The following is a 14427-nucleotide window of genomic DNA, read 5'->3' as shown; positions in this document are numbered from 1 at the left end:
CACCTGCAGGCAACGGGTCCTCCATCACCTCAGGAGCCAGAGCAGACTCACCTGAGGACCCAGCACAGGTGAGGACCCTTCGGGCTCAGGCCCCAGCCCCGGCTCAGCTGGTTCTGGAGGCGGGGGCTCCTGTGCAGGCTGGGATCCCTCAGGTTCAGCCTCCGAGTCCGAATCCCAGGCCACCACAGTCCCTCTTGCAGGGAGGGAACTGCCAGAAGGCCCTTGGAGCTGGACCTCAGGCTGAACGATGGGGGTGGAGATGCTCCTTCAGGGATACCGGGCCGAGGCCGTTTAGAGCTTTAAATGTCAGCACCAACCCTTTGAATTGTGCTTGGAAACGTCCTGGGAGCTCATGTAGGTCTTTCAGGACCAGTGTTATATGGTCTTTGTGGCTACTCCCAGTCACCAGTCTAGCTTCTGCATTCTGGATAAATTGTGTAGGCACCAGTGAAAGGGACCTATGAGGTTGCTGGCCGTGGTTCCATGGGCCTTGGTTCTGTGGACTCTAGTTTATTCATTCATTCATGATTCCAATATCTCACCCTTCCTCCCATCCGGAGCTCAGAATGGCTAACGGCTGACAGGTTCAACAATCATACGCAACAGCAACAATTCGGCAGCGAATAATGTCAGGAAAACCACAGCTAAAAATAGTTCTCTCCTCCCCCCCCCCTTTATACAAATGCCTGGCTAGTAAAAAAATAATAAATTAAAATCTCTGGCTTCCGAGTGAGACACTTAGTCTAAGGTAGTACAATGGACAGCATTTCAGCACTATGGAGAGCTCTGAGTGAGACACTTCTCTCTCAAAAAAAACACTACCACCCAGCTGGAATTTGAACCCTGGTCTTCCACGCTACAACTGCCTCATTTACCTTAGCTGGGTTGCAAAAAAATAATAATTCTTGCTTCAGTGTAAAGATCACCACCAGCTGCTTCTTTTTTTAAAAAAAGGGGGTCTTTTTATATATGTGTCCAAAAAAAATCAACTAGTTGCATTATATTGTGCGTTTTATTTCGTCGGTCCGAGACTGTAGTGGTTAATTCATTCAAAAGCGAGGCGGAGTTGACAGCATTCCAGAAGATGCGAGAGGAAAGAGAAAGCTGGTTCAAACCAGTTCTGAGCCATTCAGGAGCGGAGGAGTTCAAGTGCGAGAGAGAATCCATCTTCCCACATGTTCCCCTCATTGCCCAGAGGCTGCGCGGCAATGCAAAATGCAATGTCACTCTGACGGCTCAGAAGTAGGTCACCAGATTTCTGGGAGCGAGGGGAATGGATTTAACCCAGTCCCTTAGCCAGCCGAGAATTAGGGCAAATAAACAGAGGAAGGAAGATCTGCCGGGTTCCTTTAAGGCAGCGATGGGAAGAGGGCTGGGCCAATCAATTGTTTCCCTTTTTTTCCCTTCTTTTAATCTTCAATGAATGGGAGAAGGCGTCGCCTTCAAAACACATCAGAGAAAATGTTGGTGAAATTCTCAGGGCTTCAGGTTGTGCTGGGTGCTGTGAGTGCGAGTACAGTCGTACTTCAGAAGTCGAACGGAATCCATTCCGGAAGTCCATTTGATTTCCAAAACGTTCGGAAACCAAAGCACTTGGTCTAAGGTACCACAATGGACAGCTCCCAAGTCAGGAAGGCAGGGGGAGCGTTTCAGGACCATGGAGAGCTCTGAGTGAGACACCTCTTTCTATCAAAAAATATATATTCTACTTTAGAATGTGCTACCTTAGACCAAAGCTCCTTCAGCCAATCAGAAGAGCCCGACGTTTGGCTTCCAAAAATCATTCGAAAACCAGAACACTCACTTCCGGGTTTTCGGCATTTGGGAACCAAGGCATTTGAGAACCAAGGCACCACTGTAATAATAATAATAATTAATAATAATAATTAATAATAATAATAATAATTAATAATAATAATAATAATTAATAATAATAATAATAATAATAATTAATAATAATAATAAAATTTTATTTATATCCCGCCCTCCCCAGCCGAAGCTGGGCTCAGAGCGGCTAACAACAGTAAAATGATAAAACATTCTAAAATCATTTCATTATAAAATTAATTCAAAACAGATTAATGACAACCATTGGGCTAGAGTTCTGTGAGGATTGCCAAAGGAGGGAGTCAGGCTGTGCCCTAACCAAAGGCCTGGTGGAACAGCTCTGTCTTGCAGGCACTGCGGAAAGATGTCAAGTCCCGCAGGGCCCTAGTCTCTTGGGACAGAGCGTTCCACCAGATCGGAGCCACTGCCGAAAAAGCCCTGGCTCTGGTCAAGGCCAGCCTAACCTCTCTGTGGCCTGGGACCTCCAAGATGTTTTTTATTTGAAGACCGTAAGTTCCTCTGTGGGACATACCAGGAGAGGCGGTCCCGTAGGTATACTGAATATGCTTTGTGTATGGTTCTGTTTACATGGTCATGCTCTAGTTTGGACATATCTTTCTGATAAATCAATTTTAAAATCAAGTGGAAGAAAAAGAGAGCACATATTGAATGGTACAACTAACCCTTCTGCTTTCTCCGTTTCCCTTCCAGTCAAGAAAGCCAAATTTGACGGCCCCCAAGGTGAGTCCTTCCTCTTTTCCTTGTTGTACACGGGGAGTCATGCGACTGTTGAGAATGACTAACCATTGCCCCCAGGGGCGCGGGTGGCGCTGTGGGTTAAACTACAGAGCCTAGGACTTGCTGATCAGAAGGTTGGCGGTTCGAATCCCCGCAATGACGGGGTGAGCTCCCGTTGCTCGGTCCCAGCTCCTGCCAACGTAGCAGTTCGAAAGCACCTCAAAGTGCAAGTAGATCAATAGGTACCACTCTGGCGGGAAGGTAAACGGCGTTTCCGTCCGCTGCTCTGGTTCGCCAGAAGCGGCTTAGTCCTGCTGGCCACATGAGCCAGAAGCTGTACGCCGGCTCCCTCGGCCAATAAAGCGAGATGAGCGCCGCAACCCCAGAGTCGGCCACGACTGGACCTAATAGTTAGGGGTCTCTTTACCTTTAACCATTGTCCCACTTTGAGAGCCTTGTTGCTGCGGCTTAGCAGCAACCAACTGTTGGCTCGTCCAAGCCAGGACGCAATATCAGAAGGGATTTCTGTCTTCCCATGTGCTTTCTTTGAGCAAGAAGCTCTACCTTGTCAGATCAACCAGATCAAGGCCATCTTAAGCATATCCGGCGCTGTGGTGCAAAGATCCCTCAGGCCTCCCCACTTTCCCACTGTTGGGGCTGTTTTTCATTCAGACAAAGGGCTTTCCTCTGACAGACACCGGTTCTCTTCTCTCTCTCCACCTATCCTATTCTGTGTGCCCCCCCCCGCCCCCCGGTGCAGAAAAATTCAACACGTACGTCACCCTCAAAGTCCAGAATGTGAAGAGCACGACGATAGCGGTGCGAGGAAACCTTCCATGCTGGGAGCAAGACTTCATGTTGTAAGTGGAGCTGCTCTCTAGCGCTCATTCGGAACAAACAGCAATCTGGGTTTCTGGCTGTTTCTTGCTGTTGGTTCTGGTTTGGAGCTCAATAGTGGGAAAGGAGAGAGGAAAGTGTGGAAAGGGAGCCCTCGGTCTGCCTGTTGATTTTGCTTGGATAAATACAATATTTGGAATGAGGTTATACAAAATGCCGTAGGCTATTCATATTTACATATGTATTAGGATAGCAATATCAGTGTATGGGTTAAGGTATTTTTTGTGCGTGTTTTCTTTCTTTCTCTACACATCTTGGTGCCTTTTTATTTTTATTTCTTTATAATTGAAAACTTTCCCATAAAATATGACTTTTAGAAGACATCTGAAGGCAGGTCTGTTTAGGGAAGTTTTTAACGCTTGATGTTTTATTGCGATTTTAATATTCTGTTGGGAGCCCTTTAAGGATTTTTCAACAAATTTGGTGGACTTTGCTAAAACCGAACCAGTTCATTTCAAGCGCTCGGAGAACAGAAGTGACGAATTTAAGTATAAGCACGGGTGGTGCTGTGGGTTAAACCCCAGAGCCTAGGACTTGCCGATCAGAAGGTCGGCGGTTCAAATCCCCGCGATGACGGGGTGAGCTCCTGTTGCTCGTTCCCAGCTCCTGCCAACCTAGCAGTTCGAAAGCACATCCAAGTGCAAGTAGATAAATAGGTACCACTCTGGCGGGAAGGTAAACAGCGTTTCCGTGCGCTGCTCTCTTGGGAAGTCTCTCTTGGGGGCCCCCAAAAAATTTAAAGGGGAAAAAAACCCTGGATGTACATTTCCAAAATATAAAATAAAAAACAAATAAAATAATACCTACATCCAGCAACTGTGTTTTGTGTTGTGTAGGCTCCTAGGAGGTAAGTCATGGGCCCCGCCTGCTCCCTAAAATATCCCTGGTTTGCCCCTTTCTATATATAGGGTGCCTACATTCTGCATGGACTGGTTGCACAGCAATGTGTGCAAATGGCTTGAGATACCTATTAGGTCCATCAATTACCATATAGCATTCAACACAAAAAACCAGCGGCAATTTGTTCTTGACAAAGGACAGCTGGACATAGAAAGGGCCCCATTACCTTCAGGAGCTGAGGGCCTCATCAAACCTAAATCCGGCCCTGGAGAGGAGGTTGGGAAACCAGGGGCTTGTCCATATATTCTTAAGGCATTGGCTGTTCCTGAGAACGGGCGCCGTGCGATTAAAACTACGTTTTTCTTGCAGCGAAATCAACCGCCTGGACCTCGGGCTGACAGTGGAAGTGTGGAACAAGGGTCTAATCTGGGACACGATGGTGGGGACCGTGTGGATTCCGCTAAGCACGATCCGGCAATCCAACGAGGTGCGTGGAAAGTGTGGGAATGTCCAGGGAGTCAGGAGAGGATATACTGTTTATTAATATCTTTCCTAGCTTGCGCTAGCAAGTTCCTTTACTTAGCAGAGTTTACATTCCCCTTTTAAACACACAGCGGATAACTGGTTGCAGGCTCGTGTGAGCCTCTCACTATTAGGTTCCTGGTAAGTTCCCTTATGGGACGTGGGTGGTGCTGTGGATTAAACCACAGAGCCTAGGACTTGCCGATCAGAAGGTCGGCGGTTCAAATCGCCGCAATGACAGGGTGAGCTCCCGTTGCTCGATCCCTGCTCCTGCCAACCTAGCAGTTCGAAAGCACGTCAAAGTGCAAGTAGATAAATAGGTACCGCTCCGGCGGGAAGGTAAACAGCGTTTCCGTGCGCTGCTCTGGTTCGCCAGAAGCAGCTTAGTCCTGCTGGCCACATGACCCAAAAGCTGTACGCCGGCTCCCTTGGCCAGTAAAGCGAGATGAGTGCCGCAACCCCAGAGTCGGTCACGACTGGACCTAATGGTCAGGGGTCCCTTTACCCTTTACCTTTAAGTTCCCTTATATCCCTCTTAAAAGAATAAACACGCCACAATCTTGTGTAAAGTATTATAAAAGAAGTTTACTCACCTCATCAGTTCACAGTTGGATCCCTGAAGGCAGAATTGGTTACAAAGTATATACATGTGGATCTATCCAGTGTCCTCCGTTAGCTAAAAGCCAAAAGCAGAACAATTTTAGCTTAAAAGCTGCTCCGACGACAGAGGAAGTCAAAGAGAGAGAGATGGCTGTGTGCTTTGTCCTTTTGTTACCTGGACAGGTAAGGCCACGCCCACCTCTCGTCACATGCAAAGGAAGGATGTCCCAGCCAGGAGGAAACAGGAAGTTTTCGACTGGCTGGACCAAACATTCCCCAGCATGGCCACTCTAGGAAAACAAGGAATGTTGTACTTGACTGCTACTTTGAAATCACGTCCCACATTTTGCAATGGCTGGGCTAAATCCAAACCTCTTTCTTCCATCCCAGGAGGGGCCTGGGGAATGGCTGACTCTCGACTCCCATGTCATCATGACGGACAACGAGATCTCTGGGACTAAGGACCCAACTTTCCACCGCATCCTTTTGGACACTCGCTTTGAACTCCCGCTTGGTAGGGAAGGAGGGATGGATTGGGTTGTAAAGTGGGGTGTGTGTGTGTTTACCCTAATACAGTGGTCCCTTGGTTCTCAAACTTAATCCGTTCCGGAAGTCCATTCCAAAACCAAAGCGTTCCAAAACTGAGGCGCGCTTTCCCATAGAAAGTCATGCAAAACGGATTAATCCGTTCCAGACTTTTAAAAACAAACCATAAAACAGCAATTTAACATGGATTTTACTATCTAGCGAGACCATTGATCCCTAAAACGAAAGCAATAAACAGTGTACTGCAGTCACATAATCAATCAGTAGCTGAACTTAGTTCCACACAGTCACAAAAACAAAACAAAAAGAGCCACAAAAGCAAAAAATGCAAAATAAATAGCAAAAACAGACAGACTTCGGTGTAATACTCAAAACGGAAGCGTAACACTCAAAACGGAGCATGTTTGGCTTCTGAAAAAAGTTCACAAACCGGAACACTTACTTCCGGGTTTGCAGTGTTTGGGTTCCAAGTTGTTTGAGTACCAAGGCATTTGAGAACCAAGGGACCACTGTACTAGGGGTTTGCACAGCCTAGAGGTCATGCGAAGTTTGGGTTGGCCACTGTGGGATAACTCAGTTGGTTGAGCATGTGGATCTAAACTTTAGGGTCGCGAGTTCAAGTCCCACCTTGGGCAAAGGTTTCCTGCAAAAGCATTGGGTTGGGCTGGATGAACCTCATGGTCTTCAACTCTGATTCTAAGAGGTAACTGGGATCGATGGGGCTGTTTGGCTGATCCAGCAACCCTCTTCTTATGTTCTATATATGGTCCAGTCCAGGAAAGGCTTGTACCAATTGCGTTTTTTCTTTTAATTCCGTCAACTGAACTGCCTCCAATTCCACCCCTCTTTCCTGTGCAGATATACCTGAGGAGGAAGCACGCTACTGGGTCAAAGAGCTTGAGAGGCTCAATGCGATGCGAGATCAGGATGATGTAAGTTTCTAAGAGGGTGTGTGTGTGTGTGTGTGTGTGTGTGTGTGTGTGTGTAATATAGAATCATAGAATCATAGAGTTGGAAGAGACCACAAGGGCCATCGAGTCCAACCCCCTGCCAAGCAGGAAACACCATCAGAGCACTCCTGACATATGGTTGTCAAGCCTCTGCTTAAAGACCTCCAAAGGAGGAGACTCCACCACACTCCTTGGCAGCAAATTCCACTGTCAAACAGCTCTTACTGTCAGGAAGTTCTTCCTAATGTTTAGGTGGAATCTTCTTTCTTGTAGTTTGGATCCATTGCTCCGTGTCCGCTTCTCTGGAGCAGCAGAAAACAACCTTTCTCCTTCCTCTATGTGACATCCTTTTCTATATTTGAACATGGCTATCATATCACCCCTTAACCTCCTCTTCTCCAGGCTAAACATGCCCAGCTCCCTTAGCCGTTCCTCATAAGGCATCGTTTCCAGGCCTTTGACCATTTTGGTTGCCCTCCTCTGGACACGTTCCAGTTGGTCAGTGTCCTTCTTGAACTGTGGTGCCCAGAACTGGACACAGTACTCCAGGTGAGGTCTGACCAGAGCAGAATACAGTGGCACTATTACTTCCCTTGATCTAGATGCTGTACTCCTATTGATGCAGCCCAGAATTGCATTGGCCTTATCGGAAACATGGAAACTTCCAGGCATGGACTAACTCATCCAGATTCCTTCCTGGCTTTTAGCATTCATGGTCTTCTTACCAGCATGGTTGTGTGTGTGTGTGTGTGTGTGTGTGTGTGTGTGTGAGAGAGAGAGAGAGAGAGAGAGAGAGAGAGAGAGAGAGAGAGAGAGAGAGTTTCCCTACTCAGACTAGACCCATTGAAATGAAGAGATCTAAGTTAGCCATATGGGACGCGGGTGGCGCTGTGGGTTAAACCACAGAGCCTAGGACTTGCCAATCAGAAGGTCGGCGGTTCGAATCCCCGCAATGACGGAGTGAGCTCCCGTTGCCCGGTCCCTGCTCCTGCCCACCTAGCAGTTTGAAAGCACCTCAAAGTGCAAGTAGATAAATAGGTACCGCTCTGGCGGGAAGGTAAACGGCGTTTCCGTGTGCTGCTTTTAACCTTTAAGTTAGCCATGCCCATTGATTTCAACGGGCATGCCTTGTTAGTCTGAATAGGGGTAACGTTGGAGCCAACCAATAGATTCAGAGGGTTAGTCTCCAACTATTTCCTGCTCAGACTAGACCCAGGCTAGATCGAGTAAAGGTAAAGGGACCCCTGACCATTAGGTCCAGTCGTGGCCGACTCTGGGGTTGCGGCGCTCATCTCGCTTTACTGGCCGAGGGAGCCGGCGTACAGCTTCCGGGTCATGTGGCCAGCAGGACTAAGCCACTTCTGGCGAACCAGAGCAGCGCACGGAAACGCCGTTTACCTTCCCACCGGAGCGGTACCTATTTATCTACTTGCACTTTGACGTGCTTTCGAACTGCAAGGTTGGCAGGAGCAGGGACCGAGCAACGGGAGCTCACCCCATCGCGGGGATTTGAACCTCTGACCTTCTGATCGGCAAGTCCTAGGCTCTGTGGTTTAACCCACAGCGCCACCCGCGTCCCCAGTTAAAATTAAGAGACAGAAAAACGTGGATGATTTCTAATGCAGGCCGATTGGAAATCTAAATATGAGTAATTGCACGAACTTTTGTTACATTTTAATGACATATTGTTGTTATTTTTATTAGATTTTTGTGATCTTGTTTTCTTTAATACAGTCGTATCTTGGTTCTCAGACTTAATCCGTTCCGGAAGTCCGTCCCAAAACCAAAGCGTTCCAAAACCAAGGAGCCCTTTCCCGTAGAAAGCAATGCAAAATAGATTAATCCGTTCCAGACTTTCAAAAACAACCCCTAAAACAGCAATTTTACATGAATTTTACTATCAAACGAGGCCGTTGATCCATAAAATGAAAGCAATAGATAATCTCACGCAATCAATCCATCAGTAGCTGGACTGGGTTCCACACCGTCACAAAAACAAAAGCCCAAAAGCCGCAAAAACGAAAATGCAAGATAAATAGCAAAAACAGACCTTAGCATAATGCTCAAAATGGACCTATGGCAGTCAGAATGGAAGCGTAACACTCAAAATGGAGCACGTTCGGCTTCTGAAAAAAGTTTGCAAACCGGAACACTTCCCTCCGGGTTTGCAGTGTTTGGGTTCCACGTTGTTTGAGTACCAAGGCGTTTGAGAACCAAGGGACCACTGTAACTGTAAAGTATTTCTTAAGAGATATTTTAAGTTGTTCTCAAATAGACACTGACTCTTCCCCTTCCCTCTTCTCTCCGTCTGCTCCTCCCTCTCTAAATTTTGGGGTTCCTATTCTCGTTCTTGGGGGACACAGGAGAAGCCGCTCCCCGTACCCGGATCTCAGTGCTGTAAGTGTTTGACTCGCTTGTGAATTTTAGGGAATTCGATCTCGCTTCCTCCATGCCCTAACCAGCTCCTGTCCCTCTGTGACCTGCTGGACTTCAGCTCACAGCATCCTCTCTGGTGGCTGCAATGGTTTCTGGGAGTTGGAGTCCAGCAAGACATGTTCTGCACCCCCTGACTCAGGGAATATCTGTGAAGGTCTTTCCATGACCCTCCATCTCTGGTTTGGAAGGTACCTCGCTTGGAGGGCTTGGCCACCAAAAAGGGGGTCACCTGGTTGGCAGAAGTCCCCCCCTTGCTTCTCGACCCTCCCCTCTGTGTCTCCCTTATTCCCATTTGTCCCCCCTCCCTGCTTTGTCTCTCTCCCACCCCACTTTTAAGTCTCAGGAAAGTCTCAAGTTTGGGAGCAAAGTACCGTATTTTTCGCTCTATAGGACGTACTTTTTCCCCTCCAAAAATGAAGGGGAAATGTGTGTGCGTCCTATGAATTCAGGCTCCTTGGCTTCAGCGTTAGCAACGCAAAGCCTCCGAAGCGCAGAGGGAGAGCTCCCCCCGCGCTCCGGAGGCTTCGTGTTGCTTTCACTGAAGCCGCCTGAACCCCCCGGAGCGCAGGGAACTCCCGCTGCGCTCTGGGGGCTTCAGGCAGCTATCCGCAAGCCTTCGGAGCGCAGCAGGAGTTCCCGCTGCGCTCTGGGGGCTTGCGGATAGCCGCCTGAAGCCTGGAGAGCGAGAGAGGTCAGTGCACACCGATCCCTCTTGCTCTCCAGGCTTCGCTTCGCTGGAGAGGCGCTGCACAGTTTTCCCTCTCTACACAGCGCCCGTTCAGCGAAGCGGGAGGAGAAATGGAACCACACACCACATGGAAGAAGCAGGAAGCAGCCCAGAACAAAAGATGGCTCCCAATTTTTATCAGTTTTTCAGAGATACCTGTGATAAGAATTTTAAGGTACTTAGATATATAATAAATGTTCCTAAATGTACCAACCAAGCACGTACATAGATCGACACAGGAAGACTGACCTGAAACCGTTTTGACTCCCAAACTGACCAAATGTATTCTCTGCGAGGAGCGAGGGGAGGGAGGGAACCGTCCCATTGTCTCAGGAATTGGGTAATCACCATCTCAAAGGAATGGGCAGACTACCAGGAAAGGCAATCAGATAACCTGCCAGACAGGAGATAAAGAACGCACTCAGATTTCTGTTGTAGACCGCCTTTCTGTTTCCTATATATGTTGCTTGTATAATGCCCTCAAGGAAGGATTTTAATTCTTCTGGAATGGCCCAGTTAGCTCTTCCCTTGGGGGCTAAAAAATTACTGGCTTTATTTAGACTTGGCCTGTCTCTTAAAGGGACACGTCTTCTTGGTCTTCTTTTTTTTTTTTCATAGGCAACTGGAATTATTTTGGCTGGGGAGATCAACAAAGTAAGTATATGACCTGCCCCCCACTTCTAGACCTCCGTACCCCCAATTTCTACCCATTTTGCTATGCAGGCCTCTTCAAACACAGCCACTCTGGGCAGCTCCCAACAGAATATTCAAAACACCAAACATTAAAAACTTCCGTAATCAGGGCTGCCTTCAGACGTCTTCTAAAAGTCAGATACTTGTTTATTTCCTTCATTGGCGCCCAGGACGTTTCCGAGCACAATTCAAAGTGTTGGTGCTGACCTTGAAAGCCCTAAACGGCTCAGTAGACCTGAAGGAGCGTCTCCACCCCGGACACCTGGGTCCATCTCCAGAGGGCCTTCTGGGGGTTCCCTCCCTGTGAGAAGTGAGGCTACAGGGAACCAGGCAGAGGGCCTTCTTGGTGGTGGCGCCCTCCCATCAGATGTCAAGGAAACAAACAACTATCTGACTTTTAGAAGACGTCTGAAGGCAGCCCTGCTTAGGGAAGTTTTTAATGTTTGATGTTTTTCATATTCTGTCGGGAGCCACCCAGAGTGGCTGGGGAAACCCGGCCAGATGGGCAGAGTATAAATATTATTATATTATTAAGCAGATTGCAGATCGAGTTTTACCTACGCAGAGCACTGTGGGTTCGCCTTCCCCCATAATCAGGAAACTCCAGTTCCTTCTCATGTCTTATCTCCTTGTGACCCATCTTCCTCTCACTTCTCCATCCTCCTGGTAGCTAAAACGCAGGGCGCTCGTCCCCTGCCATGGGTGGCGCAAACAAATTTGTGGACTGGCATTGCAGGGGGGTTGGAATAGGTGCCCTTTGGGTCCATTCCAACTTTTGCTTTCGGGGGGAAAGGCCTCCAATTCTCTGGGTTTCCCCATCGCTCCGTCCACCTCTCTCAGTGTCCTCCCTCGTTCTCTTCTGCCATCGACCAGTACCGTTGTTCTCCCCGAATCCCATCCCGCCCCCCAGTCGAGACGTTTCCCCCCTTCCTGAACCCTGACTTCCCCTCTCTAATGTCCCCGGGAAAACAGACAAACAAGGAAACACAAATATGCAAAGGTGTGCGTTTGCACACACCCTAGAGCTCCAGGCCTGAACACAAAGATGGCCACCCCTTGTTATGAGAACGGGCCTTTTTCTAACTTGTGAAATTGGGTGGTCCTTCTCCTCTCCAGAGGGACACGGGTGGCGCTGTGGGTTAAACCACAGAGCCTAGAACTTGCCAATCAGAAGGTCGGCGGTTCAAATCCCCGCAATGACGGGGTGAGCTCCCGTTGCTCGGTCCCTGCTCCTGCCAACCTAGCAGTTCGAAAGCACACCAGTGCAAGTAGATAAATAGGTACCGCTCCGGCAGGAAGGTAAACGGTGTTTCCGTGCGCTGCTCTGGTTCGCCAGAAGCGGCTTAGTCCTGCTGGCCACATGACCCGGAAGCTGTACGCCGGCTCCCTCGGCCAGTAAAGTGAGATGAGCGCCGCAACCCCAGAGTCGGTCATGACTGCACCTAATGGTCAGGGGTCCCTTTACCTTTACCTTCTTCTCCAGATGATGACCCAGACAGCACCATGGATGACCGCGACAGCGACTACCGCAGCGAGACCAGCAACAGCATCCCACCTCCTTTCTACACCACCTCCCAGCCCAACGCTTCGGTCCACCAATACCCCATGAGGCACCAGCAGAGAGCAGCCCGGGACTCTTACGCTGATTCCATGCAGAGCTACGACATGGACTACTCTGACCATCGCCCCATGAGGTAGACTGGACGGAAGCCGGGGACCTTGCTGGGGAAAGGCTAAGAAGCCTCCATGGGGCAGGGGTGGGGTGGGGTGGGCCTAATCCCAGCTGGGGAGCTTTGGCCAGAAGCGGGCACCAGGTTGTTGGAAGGGAAAGGTTGGACTAGATCAGACCAAAGGTTGATTGAGCCCAGCGCTCTGTTTTAGGATGCAGGCAGATGGGCCCCACCACCAGAACAGAACCAAGCCTACGAAGAATGCTCCTATTTCTTCTTCTATGGTGATCCTTCTTCTTCCTCTTACTCTTCCTCCTCTTTTTCCTCTTCTTCCTCTTCCTCTTCCTCCTCTTTTTCCTCTTCTTCCTCTTCCTCTTCTTCTTCCTCCTCCTCCTCCTCTTCTTCTTCCTCTTCTTCTTCCTCCTCTTCCTCCTCCTCTTCCTCCTCCTCCTCTTCTTCTTCCTCTTCCTCCTCCTCCTCTTCTTCTTTTTCCTCTTCCTCCTCCTCTTCTTCTCCTTTGGCCATCCCTCGTAGCCGAGTAAGATTGTCTTCCATAAACACGGTTTTAGCAGTGGGTCCGTAAGTGACTGCGGAGGCCAATTCTGGATCCACACGTCCTTCCACAGTGGGGACATAGGTTTCCGGGCAGGAGTTGATCCCGGTGAGGATTTGCCAAGCGCGCCTTCCTCTTAGCACGTTTCTCCCTTGCATCCTGAGTTCAAGTGTCTTCAAAGCCTACTGGAAGGATTTTTAAAATTTTGTTTTGACTACGGCAGACCAACACGGCTGCCTACTTGTAACTTCAAAGCCTATGACACCTTATGACGCAGCGGGGTCTCTTCCAACAGCCTTATGTCCAGGCAGATTTTGTCATGATTGTAGGGGGGGGGTTTAATCTGAAGATCCTTTGGGTCGCTTCCTACGACGCTAAGACCATTGGGGTGGGGGGGGGTTGTTTGGGGGGGGGAGAGACTGTGGTTCAGGTATAAGCTCGGCGCCCTCCATCCCTCAAAACGTCACCAAACCGACCGCACAAGCACGCTACTGCCAGCTCTACCATTCTGCGATTCTATTGGCCGCCTCAGATTCCTGCCTTGCGGCGGGCTGGACTAGATGACCCCAGGGTCCCTCTCCAAGTCTATGAATGTGTGTGCCTTTCCCTATGCCTCTTCCCTCTCCCCCCACCCTCTGGAAGCAGAAATGGTCTTTGAACGTGGCAGGGGAAGCTGGTCTTGTCTCTCTCTGACTTGTCAAAATTCTGACCCTCTTCCTCTCCCCCTTCCCCGATCCTCCGGCAGACGCTACGGTAGCGTAGACTCTGCCGCAAACGGACACAGCGACGCTGAGTCTGCTTCCGGCTCGAGCAGACGCACGAGTCGCCAGCCCTCGCTCGAGAGCAGGCGCACCCTAGACCTATCGGATAGGTGGGTCTCTCTCTCTCTGTCTCTCTCTATCTCTGTGTCTCTCGAAGTGTGCCTTTCTTCTTATTATTTCCGCAGAGTAACGTGGTTCTTTGGCGTCCTGCACCCTGGGTTAGGCTGGTAGCATCCTTCCAGCTGTGGCCGACTCGATCCACCTCTGGGGAAGGGAGTTGGGTGGTTGGGTGGAGATGGTCAAAGGCGCCTGATGAGGAACAGTTGAAGGAGCTGGGGATCTTTAGCTTGGGAAAGAGGAGATAGGAGAGAGCCATCTTCAAAATTCTCTGCCCCATGAAAGACGGAGCAAGCTGGTTTCCTCCCGCTCTGAGACGGTAGGACTCGAACCCGTGGCTTTGAGCGACGAGGAAGGAGATCCAGATGAAAACATCAGGAGGAACTTTGCAACAGCAAGAGACATGCGGCAGTGAGAAGGAAGGGGAATCACCTTCCTTGGAGTTTTTTTTTAAACAGAGGGTGGATGGTCAGGGATGCTTTAGCTGAAATTCCTGCATTTTGAGGGGCTTGGAGGAGATGAGTTTTTCCTGTGGTACGAAGCCTAGGGA

The 14427-nt window shown here is 49.3% G+C and overlaps 1 protein-coding gene across 1 annotated transcript in view; it reads left to right on the top strand.

The window, feature by feature from the left end:
• LOC309522745 (protein unc-13 homolog A) overlaps positions 1–14427 on the top strand; it is a 106091-nt gene that overhangs the window by 11029 nt on the left and 80635 nt on the right. The window contains exons 2-10 of the mRNA XM_082206269.1: positions 2539–2568; positions 3326–3425; positions 4672–4789; positions 5815–5938; positions 6829–6902; positions 9284–9317; positions 10702–10737; positions 12260–12470; positions 13745–13870. Of these exons, the coding sequence (XP_082062395.1) occupies positions 2539–2568; positions 3326–3425; positions 4672–4789; positions 5815–5938; positions 6829–6902; positions 9284–9317; positions 10702–10737; positions 12260–12470; positions 13745–13870 (853 nt within the window). The remainder of the gene's footprint in view (positions 1–2538; positions 2569–3325; positions 3426–4671; positions 4790–5814; positions 5939–6828; positions 6903–9283; positions 9318–10701; positions 10738–12259; positions 12471–13744; positions 13871–14427) is intronic.

The sequence above is a fragment of the Podarcis vaucheri genome (assembly GCF_965113315.1).
Source record: "Podarcis vaucheri genome assembly, chromosome: 18".
In the NCBI taxonomy this organism is placed as follows: domain Eukaryota; kingdom Metazoa; phylum Chordata; class Lepidosauria; order Squamata; family Lacertidae; genus Podarcis; species Podarcis vaucheri.
Note: the sequence above shows the minus strand (reverse complement) of the source record. Positions and strands in the feature narration are given on the sequence as shown.